This window comes from Clupea harengus, chromosome 2 (assembly GCF_900700415.2).
Source record: "Clupea harengus chromosome 2, Ch_v2.0.2, whole genome shotgun sequence".
Taxonomy (NCBI): Eukaryota; Metazoa; Chordata; class Actinopteri; order Clupeiformes; family Clupeidae; genus Clupea; species Clupea harengus.
Genome location: NC_045153.1, coordinates 11885591 through 11908454, shown reverse-complemented (window position 1 = coordinate 11908454; position 22864 = coordinate 11885591). Strand labels below are relative to the sequence as shown.

General features: G+C 43.1%; 1 protein-coding gene across 2 annotated transcripts; it reads right to left on the bottom strand.

Annotated features, from left to right (window-relative positions):
• Positions 1-999: 999 nt before the first annotated feature.
• LOC105904642 (nectin-4-like) lies at positions 1000-22479 on the bottom strand. 2 transcript variants are annotated; one of them, XM_031582746.2, is made up of 5 exons: positions 22249-22479; positions 3522-3618; positions 2389-2543; positions 2011-2099; positions 1000-1169 (listed from the first exon to the last, which is right to left on the bottom strand). In XM_031582746.2, the coding sequence occupies exons 1-4, from the start codon at positions 22301-22303 to the stop codon at positions 2020-2022; spliced, it is 387 nt and encodes a 128-aa protein (XP_031438606.1). In that variant the 5' UTR covers positions 22304-22479; the 3' UTR covers positions 1000-1169; positions 2011-2019. The 2 variants fall into 2 exon arrangements, with proteins under 2 accessions (XP_031438606.1, XP_031438587.1); XM_031582727.2 differs by having other exon boundaries at positions 2024-2099; positions 22249-22478.
• Positions 22480-22864: the final 385 nt, after the last annotated feature.

Here is a 22864-nt window from a genome sequence, read left to right as displayed (position 1 = left end):
AGAGAGACATAGAGAAAGAGACTATATCCTGAGTATTATCCTGTTTCTCCACAAAATAGAAAAATAAACTTTTGGCTGACATGTTGATTGAACTTAACTGACAAACAGTTGTTATTTTTGATTGACCCTTGATTGGACCCTTCCTGTCTGTAAAGTGAAAGGCTTTCTAGAAAATGTACTCCAACCCACACTGAGAAAAATCAGGTAAATCCAGAGAACATTTATTGGAAAGCATTGCTTCAGTCAAACTTTGGAGAGCTTAGGGATATCAGCTCTCCAAAACTGCTTGATGGTGTTGAATAGATTAGGGAGGCCTGGACAGTGTTTAGACTCTCAAAAGGGTTTCTATACTCAAAGGTATTCTATAAAGGGTTTGAACCAGGACACTGCGGTCCAATTACGAGGGTTACATCAGGTCAATAGATGCAGATCAGTTGGGAGGAAAAAAAGAGGTGGAAACTTAAACACAAAGGCACAGCATTGGTTTCATACTCAAAGACTTAAGAGAGAGAGAGAGAGAGAGAATAAGAGAGAGAGAGAAAGAGAGAGAGAGAGCAGAACAAGAGAGGACAAGGTAAATAGAAAGACAGAAGTCTATGTGTGTGTGTGTGTGTGTGTGTGTGTGTGTGTGTGTGTGTGTGTATGTGTGTGTACATGCAGTATAGTTTTACGGAAGAGGGTGGGTAAGGGAGAGTGTGAGTGAGTCATAAGGATTTCCTCCACTTACGTGAGTCTACTGACGCCATCCATGCTCACTTCCCAAGCACACATAGCAACATTGTCATTTCTATAGATTTCATAGGAAATAGCCTACTTGCAAGAGTGAGTGAGTGTGTGTGTGTGTGTATGTGTGTGTGCCTCTGGCCTGACATGTTTGCCAATGCCTCACCTTCAAAGAGAAGGACACACCCTCCTTCAGATTTACTCAAGTTTTACTTTCTAGCCTTCTTACAGCCTTGTGGTCTGGGGAAACCATTGCACAGCAGTGAGAGCCGAGAGTAATTGTTGCAAAAATATGTTTTTATTTAAACCAAAACCGTGGGAGGAACATAAAGATATAATTGTAGATATAATTCATAAATATGATTCATCAGCACATTGATTAAAAAGCTCAGGTGTGGTATGGGAGTAGAGCTTTCAAACTTCTCTGTTGTTTCCTCCTTTTGACACTGCACATAATCAAAGACACAAACAACACAACACAACATTTACATTTAGTCATTTAGCAGACGCTTTTATCCAAAGGGAGAGAACAATCAAGCTACGAGCAATAGAGACCTAGTGTTACAATAAATACTATTTTACATAAGCAATAGAAAAAAAGTGCAACTGCTTTAAGTGCAAGTTAAATACTAGTAGAAGTGCAAGTAAGGAAAGGAGGTGCTCTCTAAAGAGTTGGGTCTTCAAGAGCTTCTTAAGGGTAGAGAGGGACGCCCCTGCTCTGGTAGTGCTAGGCAGTTTGTTCCACCAACGTGGAACTACGAATGAGAATAGTCTAGATTGCCGTACTTGCACAGTCATCAGGGCTAAACAACGCTCATTAGACGAGAGCAGCATCCTGGGCGTAACATTTGCCATTACAAGAGCATTTAAGTAGAAGGGAGCAGAACCAGCAATCACTCTGTAAGCAAGCATATGTGACTTGAACTTAATGCGAGCAGCTACAGGCAGCCAGTGGAGCTCAATAAGTAGCAGGGTGATGTGTGCCCTCTTAGGAATTAGTAACTAATGTTCATCATCTGTTGTATTTACAACTACAATAACATCAGGTCAATAGATGCAGATCAGTTGGGGTGAGGGTGTGTGTGTAGTCGTAGCGTAGTTGTGTGTAGCAGTAGTCGTGAGTGTGTGTGTGTGTGTGTGTGTGTCTGTGTTTGTGGGTGTGTCTGTGTGTGTGTGGAAATGTTTGTTGGAGAGTGAGAGTGTGTGTGTGTGTGTGTGTGTGTGTGTGTGTGTGTGTGTGTCTACATGCAGTATAGTTTTACGGAGGTGGGTGGGAAAGGAACATACATGAGGTATTTACCATTGCCAGAGTGTGACGATGAGAACAGCCCCAATGGTCACCACAGCTAACAGAGAAAAGTCTATTTTAGATCCTCCTAATAGATGAAGAACAGAGAATGAAAATAGAGAATGAGAATGGATGGAAATCACTAGTCATGATTAGTCATGACCACACACACACACACACACACACACACACACACACACACACACACACACACACACACACACACACACACACACACACTCTCCAACAAACATTTCCACACACACACAGACACACCCACAAACACAGACACACACACACACACACACTCACGACTACTGCTACACACAACTACGCTACGACTACACACACACCATGAAACTCACAGTGAGCCTTACCGGTCGTTACATAGCGAGTGATTGTGGCCCTTTGGGCCCCTTCGGGGGTTGTGACCTCACAGGTGTACAGGCCATTCAGCTCAGAAGTGAACTCCAGGAACACCAGTCTGTGGCCCTCTGCCCTCACCCCAGTACTGGGTAGGGGCTGACCCTCTCTGTAAAAGAGTACAGCTGATGTAGTGATGGAGACTGTGCGTGTGTGTGCACATGTGTGGGCGTGTGCATGCGTGTGTCTGTGTGTGTTTGTGTGTTTGTGTGTGTGTATGTATCTGTATGGTTGTGCCTGCATGTGTGTGTGTGTGTGTGTGTGTGTATCTGTATGGTTGTGCCTGCATGTGTGTGTGTGTGTGTGTGTGTGTGTGTGTGTGTGTATGTATCTGTATGGTTGTGCCTGCATGTGTGTGTGTGTGGGCGTGTGTATGTGTGTGTGTCGAAAGAAAAAGAGAAACCACACAACCATAGCCTAGAAAGATAACAGCTATCAGTAAAGTCTTGAGCACTATTGTCAATGAGAGTGCGAAACAGAGAGCATAAAGATAATAGCAGCGATAACAAGAGTGATAATTACTCACACAGGAGTATGCTTGTGAGGACATATCACACATTCAGCTATAGGGCTGATTAATACACACTCAACCACACAGCAGTGTACAGTGTGCAGTGTTTGTAATGAGGGTGGCATGGACAATACCACAGGTATGGAATATACTATATTCTATATACTATATACTATATACTATAAACTATACACTATATTCTATATTCTATATACTATATTCTGTATACTATATTGTATACTGTACAGTACTATGTTGTATACTATATTCCATAGTTAGTACTTAATCCCCTACTCCTCTAGAACGTCATCCAATGCGTGGTACTCTGCTGCATGAAAGTACTAGACTAAAATAGAATACAAGATGGGGAAGTCCTGGTGGAATGCCATGTGTTCCTAACAGTGATAGAAATGGAATTCCTTTTCTTTTTCCTTTGAGAATAGAACCGAGAGGTTTGTATTGACTAATATAACTGTTTTCATCAAACCATCGTGACCCAAAACAAGTCGTTTGGTATCATCTGTTCATGTGCATGACATGTTGATTTGTGGCGGTATCGAACTCCTTGCATCTCACCTTGTCCATGTGTACTGAGTGGGTGTGTTGGCATCTGCACTGCACTCATACACTGTGTCAGCATCTGTAACAGAGATCTTCACAGACTGAGGTGGATCTGAAAAACACACAAACGTTAAAAACATTAAATGAATCATAACTTAACAAAAACAGAGATCTACTCAGAATCCACCAACAAATGGTTCTTGTGGAACCTTTTGAACCTTTTTTCCCCCATAACTTAACAAACACTGGTCGCCTTTGCAATTAGAACAATCTTTATCAGGCCATAAAAGCTGCCCGCTGCCCTGGAGGATAGACATTCCAGGATGGGAAAATGCAGAGGAAAGAGTCACTGCGACCTCTTCGGCATGCGTGTGTGTGTTTCCTGTGTAAAATGTGTCATGTGTGCCAAATAAAACAGACTTTGACTTTGATAAGATTTTCTAGGAGAAGACTTTGTGCTGTTTGGCAAAGGGAGGTTGTACAAGGTATTAAATGCAGGGGTGCCAATACATGTGGTTTTCTTAAGGAGGTTTTATTTCTCATAATACATTTACTTCAATTAAAGGTTGGATGTTTCTCATTTTATTACTGTGAGAATAAGATAATTCACCAAAACTCTTTTTGCTCATCTTTACCAGGGGTGCCAATAATTACGGAGGGGACTGTACTAGTAGTAAGGTTTTGATTTTGGGTCAATGCTACCATGCTGCACCAGTAAGGGTATTGCTGATGACAGTGATTAACAAGATACAACAGCAGTGAGGTGACTTGGTTCAAACTATTGTCTAGCACAGAATAAAAGAAGAGACTATCTTGTCCCACTCGCTTAAACATCACTAGGCGTGACTTGACACAGAGTAGGCCTTTGGCCTGTCTATTGCCTATAGTCTATATCTCAGTTCTGTTTCCAATGAGATTGTAGCTCATTATACATGGACAAGTTCGGACAGATTTTTTCTACTGCCAGTCAGTGAGCTGTGAGGACTGGTTCACGGTCATTTAAAATCAGAAATGGGCTGTGGTTAAACAAACCTACTGCACCTGTGTAGATGTTAGAATGTTCAGGAAAATGAAGCTATATGACTGATTACATTAGTACAGCTTTTTGTCCGTTATCCGTAGCCTTATGACCTGGTAATGTCAGGTATTATCCATGACTGCAACAAACATGAAAGAAAGATGAGGTAACTGCTATAAACAACGACGGAAGTTGTTAAAAAGGCTGCTTCACCAGCTGCATCCAGCTGTGCACCCCTACTGTGCCGGCCACTCACGGGACCTGGGGTCCATGAAAGGTCAGCCTATCAGTTGATCCCAGAGTTCCGTGGGGCTCGTGCACAGTGGAATTTCACTGACCATTTGGCCACTTCAACAGTTTCTAAACGGTTTCAAGGCCCCCCGTCATCTCTCCACTATATAAGGCCGACCCTCCTCTGGCCAAGTTGTGGGTCAAGTCAAGCGGAGTTGGAGAAGTCCTCTTCAAGGAGCACATCGGACAATTCAATTCATTCAAAGACATTCGCGATCATTTGCCGTGCGTCGTTCAAGAATGTAAGTGTTGTTATATGTATCATTTAGCTCTGAAGTCCGTTCAGTTCATTGTAAATAGTATCTGTTATTTACAGTCATCATTATCATCTGTAGCATCCACATTTCACCCCGAGGCCAGTTCAACCAGTTACTTTTGTTACGGAGATATGGAATGTTCGCCGTTACGCGGCACGGTATTAAAGGGACATATCCGCATTTATAGCCGTAATATTCATCATGTAGGCTATACTATATTCATTCTTGTTGTTTATATACTTGTTAATATTTGTATATATTTGTTATATATTATTTCCATAGAAACCACGGATTCAAGTGTGGATATGAGTCCTTTACACGGATAATCATATTCACAGTCCATTATCAATCAATTCAAGGCTTGAGTGTGTGTTTTCAATAAACATCAGTGTTTTCATCATCATTGGGACTTGACATCCGTTCTTGTTCTAACCGGACAGACCTGTGGCGATTGTCACCTATTTCAAGTACACCAACAATACAGTCCTCTTTGGGTTTCATTCAATTCATATATCACCCTATTTTATATGGTCCTTCGAGCCGGAGTTTACAATTACTACAGTCCAGGATGTCGATACCCAGAGACAACACCCGTGCTCGCCGTGAGGGCCGTCAGCCACGGTACTTGGATGACTTCTTGCTGGAACTGCCAAGACGTCACCTTCCACACACCATTCCAGACCAAGCCGTTGGTGGAGCCATCAGTCCCAGCCATGTGGACGCTCTAGCACCACCTGCTGGACAGAAGCAGTCAAGCCCACTCCCAGAGGCATTCCTCTCAGCTCTCAGGGAGATGCGGGAGGACAATCAACAATTAAGGCTTGATATGCAGCAAATTGTCCAAGCCCTCTCACCGCGTGCATCAGAGGCACCACCAGCTCCAACCACCAGCTTCGCTGCCGCATCCAGAGGACGACCCCACGTCGCAGACAGTGGGGTATCCTATTCAAGGCTTTCCTTCCCGGATTTCTCATCCACGCCGCTGACAACCAGGCAGCCCTTCCTTCAGCCAGTGGATGACCTGCAAGGTGTGCCGTGGACTACGTCTCATCATTCTCAGCTGGTGGTCCAACCAGATGATGACACGTCTCCGTGGCAGGTGCCACGCCCACATCATCCACCTCAACAGTTTGTGGCTGAGCTGACTGATCATATGCGGAGCATGCATATGCATCCAGAGCACAGCCCAGCTGCTCACGCACCGTCATCGCAGGTACCAACACCGCAGTACATGGTGCCATTCACTCCTCCTCGCACCTCATCAGCTCGTCCTTACAACCTAGCATCATACCCGGTTGCTGGACTGAGGCCACTGGGGCAGGGTCCCTACGACGGGCCACCTACTCCTCCCCGACGAGAGAGCACCTACAGAGGACCAAAGCCTCACATCCCGTGCTTCACAGCTGAAGACCCCCGCCAGTTTGCCCGCCTGAAGCTGGCATTGGAGAACATCCTGCCTGCGGATGCGACTGAGCGGTTCAAGTACCAGATCCTGGTCGACCACCTGAAGCTGGAGGATGCTTTGCTGATAGCAGACTCCTACTGCAACAGCCGGTATCCTTACACCAACACCATGGCATCACTCACAGAGCTGTATGGCCAGCCACACAGGCTGGCTCTGCAGCGCATCAACGAGGTCCTTGCTGAATCTCCAGTGAAGAGCGGTGACAGCAGGGGGTTCCGCCTGTTCGCACTAAAGGTGCGGGCCCTTGTGGGGATGTTGGACCAGCTGGGGAAAGAAGGGCGAACAGAACTGGAGTGTGGGTCACATGTGTCACGACTGCTGTCAAAGCTTCCACATGACATGCGCATCCAGTTCAAACGCTACATCGACCCCATTCGGACACCAATCCCCACACTGCTGGACTTTTCTTACTGGCTGGAGAAGGAGGTCCGTGTTCAGCAGGATGAGGTGCCATTCATCCACTCCAGAGCACCGCTGGAAGAGCCACCTGACCGCCAGAGAGGCGTCAGGGCGAATCAGAGCCCAGCCGTGCATTCCACCACTGTCCTGCTTGGGTGTGACTCACCTGTTAAGGCAGTCGAGCCCACCAAGACAGCACAGCCCTTACCATGCAAGGCAGAGCAGCCACAGAAGTACTGCCCGTTCTGCAACAACAATCAGCACTATTTCAATCAGTGCACAACATTCAAGCAGCTGACCAAGGATCAGAAGGTCAGCTGGATCAAGAAAGGGAAACGGTGCTGGAGGTGTGGAAGGGATCACCAAACAGCGCAGTGCTACCTCAAGGCCAGATGTCAGACATGCAATCTGACGCATCTGGAAGTGCTGCACGAGGTGAACGCCAGACCAGAGAAGCCAGCCCCCGAAGCCAGTCAGCCGGTGACGTACTACCTCGATCCTGCCAGGAGGGGTGGTAGCGTACTGCTGAAAATGGTAAAGGTGTGCCTATTCAATGGCAACAAGAAGATGGAGACATACGCCATCTTGGATGACGGTTCCGAGCGCACCATGCTTCTTCACAGTGCTGCTGAGGAGCTGGGTCTCCATGGACGGAGTGAGGAGCTGGCACTCAGAACCATCCGTCAGGACGTCAGGGCTGTGCCAGGGAGGTCAGTCTCATTCTCTGTGGCATCAGCCATTCACCCTCAGAAACGGTTCAGGATAGAGCAAGCTTTCACCTCAACAGAGCTTGGTTTATCCACTCATTCATATCCAGTCAAATCCCTTCAAAAAGCCTATCACCACCTCAGAGACCTGCCCCTTCATTCATTCAGTCAGGCCCAACCACTGCTCCTCATCGGGTCTGACTACCCTCATCTCCTCACCCCAGTTGAGCGAGTGCACCTAGGCCCACCAGGTGGACCGGCTGCACTGCGCACACGCCTCGGTTGGACACTGCAAGGCCCTTTCAATGTACCCATGCATCAGTCCTCCACCCCTCAGTGTCTACTCACTGGTAACGAGACTCCTTCCACTGAGCATCGCTGTCAGGTGACCAAACCTAGGCAGAGGGATGTCATCAGGACACAGCTGTGTCAGGAGTCCATCCGTGCAGAGGCACGGAGCAGCAAAGACACAAGGAAGAAGCCTTCCCCGTCAGCAGGAAGAGACGGGTCATCCTTCCACGAGCCTGTTGACCTGCGGAAGTCATCATTCTGTGGTCACGTCTCTGTGACCTCTGCTCATCCACTTCCCGATCCTGCAGGTTTCAGCAGCTACCAAGAGCTGCTGGAGGCCTCTATCAGAGCATGTCATGGGGCGGCCACGCCCACAGACCCCGCAGCAGAGGACGTCAGGCAAGCTGAGCTTGCTCTCCTCCGTACAGTTCAGAGAGACTGCTTCCCGGAGGAATTCATTCTTCTTTCCACAGGGAAACCTGTCTCTGCATCCAGCAGACTGCTCACCTTGGCTCCTGAGTTCGACTCAGGGGTCCAACTGATCCGTCTGGGGGGGCGGCTCCGCAGGTGCGAGTCCCTGGAGGAAGACACCTTGCACCCCATAGTGCTGGATCCTCATCACCCCATCACCAAGCTCATCATCCAGGATGGTGACAGCCGGCTCAAGCATCCAGGCCCGGACAGGGTGTTTGCTGAGCTACGGCGACGGTTCTGGATCTTGAGGGGGAGACAGGCCATCAGGAAGCACCAGCACGGCTGTGCTGAGTGCCGAAGACGGCACAGCAACCCAGTCATCCCCAGTATGGCTGACCTTCACCCATCCAGCTTGCGGCTTTCCAAGCCCGCATTGCATTCTGTTTCCACAGGTGTGGCTGTTTCCTCATCAGCAGACGGACGGCGCAGATCCAGGTCGAGGACCGGACCTACACGCGGCCCGCTGCAATCCGTCTCCCATCATTCCTGCAGGATGCAACTGGCTCATTGCAGGAAAACACCTTTGCTACGCAAAGTTGAGGGCGGCTGTTAAAAAGGCTGCTTCACCAGCTGCATCCAGCTGTGCACCCCTACTGTGCCGGCCACTCACGGGACCTGGGGTCCATGAAAGGTCAGCCTATCAGTTGATCCCAGAGTTCCGTGGGGCTCGTGCACAGTGGAATTTCACTGACCATTTGGCCACTTCAACAGTTTCTAAACGGTTTCAAGGCCCCCCGTCATCTCTCCACTATATAAGGCCGACCCTCCTCTGGCCAAGTTGTGGGTCAAGTCAAGCGGAGTTGGAGAAGTCCTCTTCAAGGAGCACATCGGACAATTCAATTCATTCAAAGACATTCGCGATCATTTGCCGTGCGTCGTTCAAGAATGTAAGTGTTGTTATATGTATCATTTAGCTCTGAAGTCCGTTCAGTTCATTGTAAATAGTATCTGTTATTTACAGTCATCATTATCATCTGTAGCATCCACATTTCACCCCGAGGCCAGTTCAACCAGTTACTTTTGTTACGGAGATATGGAATGTTCGCCGTTACGCGGCACGGTATTAAAGGGACATATCCGCATTTATAGCCGTAATATTCATCATGTAGGCTATACTATATTCATTCTTGTTGTTTATATACTTGTTAATATTTGTATATATTTGTTATATATTATTTCCATAGAAACCACGGATTCAAGTGTGGATATGAGTCCTTTACACGGATAATCATATTCACAGTCCATTATCAATCAATTCAAGGCTTGAGTGTGTGTTTTCAATAAACATCAGTGTTTTCATCATCATTGGGACTTGACATCCGTTCTTGTTCTAACCGGACAGACCTGTGGCGATTGTCACCTATTTCAAGTACACCAACAATACAGTCCTCTTTGGGTTTCATTCAATTCATATATCACCCTATTTTATAGAAGTGAACGATACAAATTATGTCTGGATATGGAAACGAGGAAGGAAGGATGGAGAAGCTGGAATGAGGTCCGAGGTCTGGCGAAGGACCGAGCAGAATGGAAAAAGAAAGTTGCAGCCTTATGCGCCTCATGGCTAACTAACTAATGGATACGAGTCAGAAATGACTTTTTACTGTGCCCACTACTGTGCCTGTGAAAGAAGTGGCTCAATTATAACGAAAACACAGAAGTGACATTTTGCTATTATGGTTGCCTTTTGTTTATGTAATCTAGCGTGTTATTTATGTAATGTGGTGTGTTGCTTATGTAATGTAGTGTGTTGTTTATGTAATGTAGTGTTTGTCTCGCTATTTACTTACGGACATTCTATTCAGCCTGTGATCTGTCTGTAACATCTTCTACAAGAGCCAAACCCATAGATAAAATGTAATCCAATGGAATTTTTCCATACCACAGAGAATGCCACTGATCATTGTCTGCTGTAACGTATTGTGTGGGCGACAAAGTTCAATACTGGCTGGTGTGGAAAACTGACTGGAATTGGGGTAGGCGAGTGAGAAACATGATTATCATATAGAACAACGAAAGGTTGCCAGACCTGATTGCATTAGAAGCCTAGGAGGTGTTTTAAACAGTATATATGGCTAGCGATGGACATGCTTGTTGTTCAGATCTGCACCGCGGAGTATGTTCCACGTGCTTCGTTACTGCACTTTACTGGAATAAAGACTGATTGTCTTTGATGCTGCAAAAAGGACAAAAGGATGCTGCATCAAAGACAAACATGCTTTTTTTCTACAGCATATAGTAGGAACTTTACCTGCAAATGCTGATGACTGCGACAACATTGTTACTCATCACCATAACCTTAATTTACATACGCACATAAGAAGCTCAGCGCACTCACTTTGTCTCGTTTCTTCCCCTCCTACTCTAGACTGGACTAGATCTCCATTGTGGGATCATTTTTCCACCTGCAGAAACTCTCTGCTTACAGCTGCCTGTCCCCACCAAACTACCCATAATATAAACAAATGCCATCATTGACATGGTTTTCTGCTTCATTGCTCTGCTTATCCTTATAATAGTAACCTTGAGAGGACACTGTATACCCACTCAGCTGTTCTACAACCAATACTTGCTGGCTCTCTCCATTTTTATCCACTGTTCATTTAGTATATTTCATATATGTACTTTCCTCTATGTGTCATGGAATCATGGTATGTATCATGGTATGTATCATGTACATATGCCACATGTGTGCTAATATGTTTTATCCTCTGATGCGTGTATGAATCCATCTGCTTGCTCCGGATTCTCTCTTCTTCTTTGGTCCTTCCTTCCCTTCTGCCCCCCCCCCCCTTTTTATCTCTATATACCTCTACCCAGCTGGCACCAAGCAGATGGGTCCACCCTTTGAGCTCAGGTTCTGCTAAAAGTTTCTTCCTGTTAAAGGGGAGTTTTTCCTTGTCCCAGTTGCCTTAGTGCTTGTTTCAGGCTCTACACTCTGTAAAGCACCCTACACAAAGGCAACTTGTGCTGGCTCCTCTCCCAGAACTCCAAGTCCAACCAATGAAACTTTTTCTGTATGCAGTACAGTGCAGTTGTTTGTGCAAACGCACAGTGCACCTCTATGGCGTAGCAGATGACCTTATCTCGACTTAAGTGCTGGCTCCTCTTAAAGTAATCTTTCCATATATAATAATAATGAATAGTTAATACTTCGTTAAAAGGTAATAAATATGTTAGTAACTAGTAAGTTAATAAATATGAATGAGTTCATTATTATCATTATACATTTCAACCCATTCAATTTTGGAGCGAGTCCGAATCATGGGATGGATCCATGAATTTAGTTTCACTTTCACTAATGCTGCGAGAAACGACATTTGACCTTTGTAGAGGTCTGCGCTCTCCGAGTGCTCTTCTCGTTCATGTATTTGACGTTACTTGTCACTATATTCTTGGACTTTTTTAGATCAACGAGTTAAAAATATTGAATTAAATATATATTTAAAGACGATTTATGCGTAGCATGACTAACTTGACTGTTAACGCCATAGATATATATAAAGGCTAGATGTCTCGTCCAACGGAGTCGAACGTCCGCACATGGCGGCCATCTTGCCCTGGTCAGTTTGCTCACCCATAACATTGTGTTGGTATTGGTATGTACTTTTTAAATAACCATAACTTGCTCAATTTTCAACGGATTTACAAATGGTTTGGTTTCTTACAAACGTTATTAACGTGGTTATAATTCGGATGCTTTTTGGATATTTTTAAGAAAATAACATAATTATTCATAAGTATGCAGTGTCATAACTACATCTCTGACGTTTATAACAAACCAACCCGTTTAAAAATCGGTTGAAAATTGAGCAAGTTATGGTTATTTAAAAAGTACATACCAATACCAACACGATGTTATGGGTGAGCGAACTGACCGGGGCAAGATGGCCGCCATGTGCGGACGTTCGACTCCGTTGGCCGGCAACGCGGACGAGACATCTAGTCTTTATATATATCTATGGTTAACGCTACTATGATGTGCAGGGACATGCACGGGGGGGGGGGGGGGGGCTAAGGTTGCCCGGGCAACTGCCCGTCTGCCCTCCTCGACTCAAGCTGCCCTTCTGAGGAAAAAAAAACTGTTTTTAAATAGTAGAACGGCTACAGAATTTCATGTAGGCCTAGATTTAAAAAATCGCCACCCGAAACATTTCATAAAGTAGCCTATAGGTAACGAGAGTGGAAGTGAGTACACTGTAAACCCAAACAGTTCTACTAACTTATTAACATTATGTATTCAGTACTTAAAACTTGGTATTTAGTTGACCCAACTTTAAATGTATTAGTTTTCTGAGCAAGTGAAGACGTTTTAATTGTATTGGAATGTATTTGTTTGAGTAAACATTGCCTGATAACTCATATTTTTTTTGTTTCATTCAAACGTGACGTCTGACGTCATCAACGTCGTTGCAGGACTAGTTCAGAACAGAATCAGAGATCTTGTGATGAGAGATGGAGACAGCAGACTTAATAATTGTATAGTATCAGTTAGACTTCTATAAGCATGTTCCTCCTGTAGAAGAGGAGTCGACCAACTTCGTAGGGTGACTATATTTGAGTTTGTGAAAAAGAGGACACTTCGTCGCGGGGAGGGGCTTGGTAGTGTATAGCATAGAGATGACCCCGCCCCCTCCCCCGCGACGGAATTTTGACACCTCTTCCACATGCAGATGTCATGTGCTGTTGTAAACAATGCAACTAGTAGAATTGGCACGGTGCTCAGTGTTGCCAGATTGGAAATGGTGAAGTATCGTATTAAATGCTCAAAATGATCGTCTTTGGAGGATAATTATCGTGCATCTGGCAACACTGAGAGGCCGGTCGACCAATGACAGTTCTCGCTACAGTCAGAGCTTGTGCTAGAAGGTGGAACGTAAGGGAGATACCCTTTCCTAAACTTGTAAGGGCGTAAAAACTAGTTTGTGAAGGACCCAGAGAAACACAAATATCCGACGAGGCAAAACCCGGACGATTTTGCAATCACTGCCGGACGCATGTCTGGGTAAAAGAGGACGTCTGGTCACCCCACCAAAGGAGATATTTTAGTAATCCTGTCGCTGCTAGGCGTCCTTATCTGGTAAGTAAACTGTGTTTTTTAGCTGTTTGTTACGACAAAATTGCAGGAGCAAGTGAAATTGCGGTAAGAAGTGGCGAATTTCCCTCTTTGTAATTATTATTGAGTAATCACGTTTTGGCTGTCAATAGCAAGTTCAGTTGCACGACTGTTGGCGCTGGCGGCTAGGAAGCTAAAGAGCTAAATAGCTAGTTAGTGGGTTATTTCCCCTCAAATATGTTCATGTGCAAAGTAAACAACAATCAATTGTTTATGTTGAAAACAACTCATGTTCTACAGAAACACCATATAATTCATATCAGCATGCTAATGTTATATGTAACCTTTTAGCAGCTAGCTAGCTTCTATGTGTTTTAATGGATCTGATGGATAAAAGTGTTAGCAGCAAGCTAACAATAATGGTCGAGAACTTCAATTAAGACCTACAATATTCTTTTTGCCCTGACAGCATTCGTGTTGCATATAAACAACAAACCGATTTGATGTAGACATATAAGAAGAGGAGTCAACCAAAGGAGATATTTTTGTGTACAGGCAGAAGGCATCACGGACTGGCAAGACAGCAGAGGTGCTACGGGTGATCCTCGAGGCTTATGACCTTCAGGTATGTCTAGGATTAACTGCACAACAGTGATCACATTTAGTTTGTTACTGAAACTTTAATATTAGTTGATACTATGTATTATTATTTGCCAGTTTTTTTGTAAGTGTTTCCATTGAAACTCTCCTGGTAATTGTATTGATGGTGTTTTGCAGGAGGAAGAGGAGCCAGATTTTGATGATGCTCCTGTTGCTCTCCTTACATCGGGTCCGACCCCTTCAGCTGCGAGAACATCTTTGAATTGGGTGCAGAAGATTTCTGAGGCATTTATGTTGTTGTTTGGCCTGACGTGTGCTTTCAATTTAGAATATCCGAAAAAACTCACGCACACCTTCTCATACAGAACCTTTATGTGTCTGGATGACAACAAACCTCTGAAACCGTCCTTACTCACCTTAAAAAATTATTTGTTGAAATAAACGATTTGTTGTTGACTTGTTAACTTTGTAACGCTGTTCTTTAAAGCTTTGATGTAATCTTTTATTTTGTCAGTTGTTTTACAAGAAATATAAATGATGTGATACCTCTTAAGTTTTTCTCATCTCACTCTTTTTAATAGAAATCTTACATAGATTTGAATGTTTCTTGTAGAGTAACTTTCAGTTTAAAGTCAGTTTGTAAACAGAACCAGAAAATCAGTATATGTGGTCAATAATTGAAAATAAGTAGTGCTCACTACTTAGTTAGCTATTTAAGTATTACCTACTCAAAATAATCAAGCGGAGTTAACTTTAAAAAAGTAAGCTTATTAAGTATTATTTACTCAGAATAATTAAGTTGAACTCTTTCACCAGTATTAAGTGCACTGAACTTGATTTTTAAGGCTTAAAACTTAATTTTATTTTGTGTTGTTGAGTGAAAATAATTTAGTACATAGAGATTAAAATATTTAAGTATACAAATATTTGAATATAAGTTCAGAGAACTTAAAAATTATGAAAACGATAACAAAATAAATCAGTTTAGCCGATGTATCATTTTAAAGTTAAGTTTACTTAAAAATAATAATATATGTACTCAAATTTTATTATGTAATCGGTTACATCAAAAGTTTTAAGTACTCTGAACTTGTTCAGGTTTACAGTGTAGGGGGAGGGTAAAGTAGCTAGTTTGGGAAAGCCCCCTACTCTGTTTACTGTAGCTGCGGTGCTAAAAGCGATCGAAACCTGAGAGCCTGCATTTTTGCCTCGATAGAGGGTCACGGTTGTCTTGTGTGACTTAATCGATGCGCTACTGCTTTGACCTATTAAGAAAAGGTGAGTTTTAAGTTAGTTGTCAAAATGAATAACAAACAAACAATCATAATCAAGTTATATGAATTAAAATCTTCATAAATCCAGGCTCAGTTTGACATGTTTAGCCTAAAGAATCAGGCAGCCAGCTTGCCTGACAGACAACCAGCCCGTTATCACATGCTTATCTTTTGGTAGGAAAACTAAGCTACATGTCTGCTGATGGTTAGTTTCTAACATTTCGTTTTAACAAGAAGAACAAATCATGGAAGTGATGCATCACATGAATTATTTCATTCAAAATGGTTAAATGCCTAAATCCTATCACTGTTTTGGGTGTTGTTAAGTGTAGAGTGCGGTAGAAGCTAGAATGCCTACGGAAAAGAGAAGGATTCAGGAGAGACAAGCAGCTAAAGGAGGCAGCAAAGGGGAGCACATCTTGGCAGAGTTGGTTAAAAAGAAGCAAACCAGCAGGTGAGACAGAAACATTGCATTGTGATAAAGATGACAATGTGTAGGCTAATGAATTAATGTGAAACAGGCTCGTATTTTAAGACTAATATTTTAAGCCTACAAATGGCAATATATTATAATTACATTACATTTAAGATGAGGAGCAACCACAAGCCTCCAGACCAGAGATAAATGTGGACCAGGAGACACATAGGACAGGTAGACCTAAGTGCTGATCACCAAATATGAGATGAAGGGACCATGCTAGACAGTACAGGGATAAAGAGCTGATGGAACTGGAAATATTGCTATTCTGTTTTTGTAAGACATTAGCTCCTTATGTTGTATCTGCAACTCATTTTTGGATGTGTACTCTGTCTGTCTCACTGAGACCTGAACAAGTGGCATGTGAACCCCTCCCCCTGCTAAAATCCTTTGTACCCTGTGATGAATATGGCTCATGAGAGTGAACCTGCAACCCGTACCAACCCATATGCAATTAATAATGAGTGATGAACATATATACTATATGTGCTTTGCTGAATGATGCTTGATTCATGTCGTGCAATGATATAACCACTGTGTGCTCTCCTAATATGTGGTGTCAAACATGCTAAATAACTGTGTGTGGAAATTGCTTGAGTTATGCTTACACAAACCTATATCCATATATGCTTGCTGAAAAAGTGTGAAATATGAAATGTGCTTAACCAACAAGAATGTAAAGCAGAACAATGTGTACTTTGAGAGAGTTTGCAAACTTCACTGTGCTGTACATTGTGTAATAGTGGAGGAGGCAGGAAGGGGCCTCTGGGCCTGCGAGGAAGTGACACATGGGTCAGAGATGAACATATGTTGCTAAGAAGTGTCATGAAAAAGGGAGGTGGTTTAGAACGTGTATGCATGTGAGAGGGATTTAAAAGGCGAATGCAGTTTGTGTTCGAGTTAGTCTTTTTAGTCTTTAGTTAGTCTTAGAGTCTTTTGAGCTTTGGCAATAAATACAAGAGAAATACAAGAGCCGCGTCTGCGTCTTTCCTATGGACTGAGCTACCCCCGAAAAGCATGGCCTTCTTGCCTTAGTATCCCAGCCACGACCCCAGATCGGGAAACAAACAGGTCATTCGCAAGAAGCCGAGACCTCTTGAAGAAATAACGACTCTGGGACGGCTGGTGTGAATGGGTAAGACTGTCTGCTTTTCCATTTCAGGAAAAGAATACAATAAAGGTGACTGTGACTCCTTGTTGTATTTGGGGCTGAAACACACTCTATAGGGAGAAGAACAGTATGACATGATGATCCGAACTAGCCTGGTTTTTAGATAAGTGTGTCGAATAGCCATAAATATTAATTGTGAGAGCATTCGAAAGCTCACGTGAAAACACTCAGTTTTTATCTATAGGCGGACAGAAAGGATCTTATTCTTCACCTGGTATCACTCCCCTCCTCCATAGGTGAACCACTGCACTGTCTCCCCCTTCCTCTCACTTATAGGTGTGGTCATCCCCTCCCCTATTGTATTCTACCTGACTGAAATGTATAAATGCCAAAAACATTCTGCTATCAGGTAGGCCTTTCTCTAAGCACCAGCTGAGAGGGGGTCTCCACGCCGAAATAAACTACAGAAACCTGACTTCAACTCTCCGGTCCCTTCTTCAACTTAAGCGTGCTCATTGAGATTCTGTCAGAGCCATATGCTAAATAATAGCAATCTTAAAAAAGTATAGGCTATTTAAGAGATAATTTCAAAGATCTTGCCTGAGCAGAACATACATAACATACCACTGTATCTAGTGGGCCTTATAATAGTAATGATAATGGTAATAACAATAATATATAGTTCCCCAAAAATGCAGAAGGGCGCTCTTTTCAAGCCCACTGGTATGATGATGACCCCTGGCTGGAATGTTCTCCACGGAATGATGTCATGCTCAAATGAATGCTCCTACATGAAATTCTGCAGCCTATACTATTTTAAAACTTCAATTTGTTTCCCTTGGAGGGGCAGCTTGAGTCGAGGAGAGTAGGTGGTACTATTTACTTTATGTCATAATTGATTGATTATGCTGTCAAAATGCAGAGTAATATTTGATTGATTAATGTCTCTTGTCATTTTGACTGACTCGCATTAGGATCTCTCTATCAACCAAGCTGTCATTAGTTGGTAGGCCCACAGTCACACATAAGGCTTGCCAGACTGAGGAATGGCCAGGGCCAGAGGTGTCTGTGTCCTTTTCTCAAAACATATGTTAAAACACAACACATTAGTGTTAAACTGATGCAGAGAGCTGTATGGGAACCAGTCCTTTAGACACCAATTTATCTTTAGAAACAGCAAAGCGGCATCTGTATTTTACTCAGTGACGTGCAGTCAGGGTAGGCAAGGTAGGCACTGCCTACCCTGCCAAAATTCAAACGTAAAAATGTTTATTAAATAATTGTATTTAATAAACTTGTATTTGTATTTTTACTGATTATTCTTGTGATTTATATATGCAATATGTGTGTTATTCCAATTGTTTAGACGTTACGATGACAAATGTAGCAGTTACGCATAATCAAATCCAAAAAAAAATGGTAGAATAAGCAGTGCTTTTACTGTCCATTCATTGCGGACGACAACGAAAAACTCATGTTGCGCATGCGCACTTCGACCCTGTATTCTTTAACATGTACGTCGAAAAGCACAACTCTGCTGTGCCTTTGCACGTAAATATGTTATGCCAGTAATCATCTACGTTACGTATCAAACATGGACCAATTAAAATCGATATATTGCTGGACATTTGCGCAGCTGACGTCATTACACCAGCTAAGCGTAATCCCCGCGAAATTCAAAGTCAAAATGACAGCAGCGGTATCTAACGATATCATAGAACTGAGACATTTCTCCAAGCTCGATTTTAATGGAAAACATGAGTTACTAGCAAGAGGGAGGCCTACGCCAACCTTACATGAACTACTGCGTCTTTCAGCCCTTGCCATTCTATCAATTGAGAGCCAGAGACTATGCAAACTGAAGGCCTGTAAAGAGGAGTTTTACAACACTGTGATCGACGTCTTCACGAGGAAACAGCGGCGGATGGATTTTATATACAAATAATATACCGATTGGTGAGTCAGAAACTATTTTGGGCTTAATTTTGAATTGATAAGTGTGGTTGAATTAATGCCGAGTGCAAGCCATTTGCCTTCATATTCAATTGAGCAGTGTGTGTTCTCATTGTTGCTGACTGACAAACATAATTTCCGCTGTGCAATAATTAAGGATAAAGATGGTTGCATTCTGATGCTGGACATTAACTGTTGTGTGTGCGTGCGTGCGTGCGTGTGCGATGATGTGTCATCCTGATTGGAAATTTCTTGATATAGACCGTGCGTGTGTGCCGCGCTTGTGCGTACTGTTTTGATGTAGCCTATTAGCCTAAACAATAAATTAGGTAATCTGGCTTTCATAACTCAGTGCCTACCCTCTTACTGACATCACCGCACGTCACTGATTTTACTCTGAGGAAGAAGGTGTCAAAAAGGGGGTGGTTTATACCCCCAGACATATATGTCAGTGTATGTCTCCACAACTGCCATTACCCCCCAACAACCCACAACCCCTCCTCATATCAGACCCACCAATAGGTATAAAGAGCCTGCATAGCACATTTGTAGACCGACGAACTAAGGCTTGAAAACCTTGTTAAAAATACCATAATGGATTCAGCAACTAGTGATATTACCAGTCTCACACCAGTTAGGGGTGACAGCGTGAACTCTGAAATCACTTTTGCACCCAAAAGAGGAAGAAGACAAAGTTTGTTGAGGTCTCTTAAAAATATAACGCCGTCTGAATATAAATGGCCTTTGACTGATGGACGTATAGGTGGATACGTTTTTGTCAAAGAAGAACGTTGTGTGAAACTATACACGTTGGATACCCCCGGCACATGTTTTACAAACGACATGCAACACATCTCATTAAATGCCGAAGAATGGAAGATGTCTAAGACCAAGTTCTGGAAAGACCTCGGTGTATCAAGACAGGATGGCGACCAAGTTTTAAACAAGATTGAGATATTATTCAAAATGTGCCTGCTTGAAGACCGCTGCAATGCGATTAGAGTGAGACTATTTTAAGCGACCAGGACTGGACAACGGCATACATGGCAGGAGGCCAATTGTGACACGTCAACATTTGGGCGTCATCACTAATACTATGCTTAGATTGCTCCAAAATCCTATTCAAAACATTTGAGATGAAAGAAGCACTGTGGCGGTAGAGGGGACAATTGTATTTGTTCAGGTGCCACGTGATATCCACCATCACTCAGAAAAACTCAGGTCAAACATAAAAAAAATGTTTTTACTGTCTGGGGTTGCTGAGTGTCCTGGAACATGTCTGTGAAGCAAAGGGGTGTCAAACCGAACCCTCTAAGAATGATGGGGGCCGTGGACATGTTCTTCTGGGAGCGAGAAGAGGCTGATTATCAGATGGACACTCCATATCATTTCATCGACGCTGACACTGCAGTACTCATTTCAGCAGCGATTGAGGCCTGCTGGTAAAGACAGTTGTGCTGAAGATGTCTTTGAAACAACGTTTGAACCTGTTGGTGTTTGAGAAAACATCTGAGTTGTACTACAAGATGGGGAATTAACTTGCTTGATAGAGATAACCTAATACGAGTCAGTCAAAATGACAAGAGACATTAATCAATCAAATATTACTCGGCATATTGACAGCATAATTAATCAATTATGACATAAAGTAAATAGTACTAACTACTGAGAAGGGTAGACGGGCAGTTGCCCGGGCAACCTTAGCCCCCTCATGTGCACGTCCCTGCGACCACTCATAGTTAAGTACATGTTACATGCCATATTTACATTTATTTAAACGTGAATTTAAATTTGTGTTTTCTAAGCAATTAATGAGCAGTTGACCAGATGGTTACAATGACGGGGCTTGTTTATGGGCTTGCTAAAATGTATGTGTGGAGGTCTGGGCATTTTGCAATCATTTTGTCGTTCTCCTGTGGAGGGAGAAAAATGTCATCCTTTCCAATACTGATAGAAAAGTTTTGCGAAAATATCCGGATACATGTAGACAATACCACAGACCAAGCCACAAACTAGATGGAAGCACATCAGGGGGTAAAAAGCTGTTAGGACGGCATTGTACACCTCCTAGTACCATGGTGGTGATTGGTGCATCCCTAGTTTTCAATTAAATACCAGTGTTGAAAAGTGCACTCTACAAGAACATTACTGGTTAACAAGACTTGATACAGAACATCTCAAATAAGTGCTGTGTCAGTGTGGAGTGTGCATGGTGTTCCCATATGTGAATACAGATACTCAAAGTCTGCGACACTCTCATGTATCCAAGGAGAGAAGTAACTCGCCTCTGCACTGAAACTAGGGATGCAACGATACCAGTATCGGGTCAATACTGTGCTCATATACTCGTACTCTTAAAAGTTGTCCGATTGATTTAAAGTTTATAGTAGCATAATTGATTGACCATCACATTATAGTTGATCAGATTATATTGAAAAGTCATGGATTGATGGTTGATTGGGAAATGATAACGTGTTATGGCAAAGTCATCGGTTAATAGTTGACCGGGATATCAAAACGAACCGAGTGGTAGCGACCGGAGAACATCGTATGGTAGAACTACTGCATAGACATAGGACGACCTGTGCCCTTTAGCCTACATTTTCTTTGCAAATTCATGACGGGTAAGAATGCATTTATTTATCTAATGTGTCAGTGTTGAATTGAACGTTATATTGCCCAGAACGTGCTTCCAAATGAACAGGTAGTGAACATGAATAGTGGCACTGAAGGCACGCTACACAGGACAGTTTGTAGAGCACCACAATGAACACCTTGCAAAGTTACTGTTACTGAGGCATAACTACCAAAATAAAATCATGGACATGATGACACAGACACGTGTTAGACACCGTTTGTTAACCTATAACTTTACGGCACACTATCCAAGTGCTATCGGTATCGGTGACCTCGCTATCATAACATGTTAGTAAGCGGTCCGTTTAGAAGAAGATAGCAGATTTTTAAAGCACATCCATGAAAAAACAAAGCAAAGCAAATCAAGGATAATTAAATAAGTCAAGAACATTGTTATGGTCAACATAATTGCCTCAGATGCACGGATTTGTGTTACCGGTTGCTGGCAAGAGTAGCATAGTTTAACTAACACGAAAGTAGTTTTGTTAAAACGTAAGTGCATTATAGTTTTCATAAACTGTATTAGCTGCGCTTTCAAGTGTCTAATTTGTTGGATTCATGTGTTGGATTTATAAAACAGTGAAACCGCTACTCCCGTCTTATTCCCCAGCAGTTGCGCGTGTCTACAGGGTCGCGTTAGCGTGACTATCCCTGGCTGATAATTCTACGGTAGCGTAACACTCAAAATCCAATGACAGTTCATAATGACAATATGAAGACAAGGAACTTACTCGTCTGGACCAAAGAGATATACAGCAATAATAACTTTCCTACGATTCCGATCATTCTGAGGCGATTAAATCGTCGCCGACTTTAAGAGCACTCTTCGTTACCGTAGCCCACACAGGGCTGCATAAACTGCTCCTTTTAATCACAGTCTCTCTCTTACTTATGGGCGGGGTTAAGTGTGCCCATATGCATTGAGAGATATCTCCGTTTTGTCATGGTCTGGTCTGAGTGTGTTTCTCTCTCTCTCTCTCTCTCTCTCTCTCTCAGAGAGAGACCTGTGAGTAAGACACAGAAAGAGAGAGGGGTAGATATCTGTTAATATTTGATCCAGTTTTAAATCATTATGCAATTTGTGTTTTGTGGCATGTACATGTCTGAAACCAAGCACAAGAGACAAGGCACAATTATCTGAGACTTCTTATTACATCACTGCGGTCTCCTGTTTGTATTTCCTGGGGGAAAGTGAGAGAAAGGGTGTCTCTAGGAAGGATATTGTGTACAGGAAGTCAAGCATGTCATAATTTCAGTGCAACAATTCGTCTGATAGGTCCAAGATCAAGGTACGAGGTCACTAGTTAATTTGTTACAGGCCTAGGTAGCAAAATAGTGGTGAATTTG

Bases quoted from the DNA above. Each gene is read 5' to 3' on its own strand.
- LOC105904642 (XM_031582727.2), bottom strand. From the start codon at position 22,303: ATGATCGGAATCGTAGGAAAGTTATTATTGCTGTATATCTCTTTGGTC. The intron at 3,619-22,248 runs GTAAGTTCCTTG...TGTGTTTTTCAG, and splicing joins TATCTCTTTGGTCCAGACGA to ATCCACCTCAGTCTGTGAAG. The intron at 2,544-3,521 runs GTGAGATGCAAG...ACTCTTTTACAG, and splicing joins ACTCAGTACACATGGACAAG to AGAGGGTCAGCCCCTACCCA.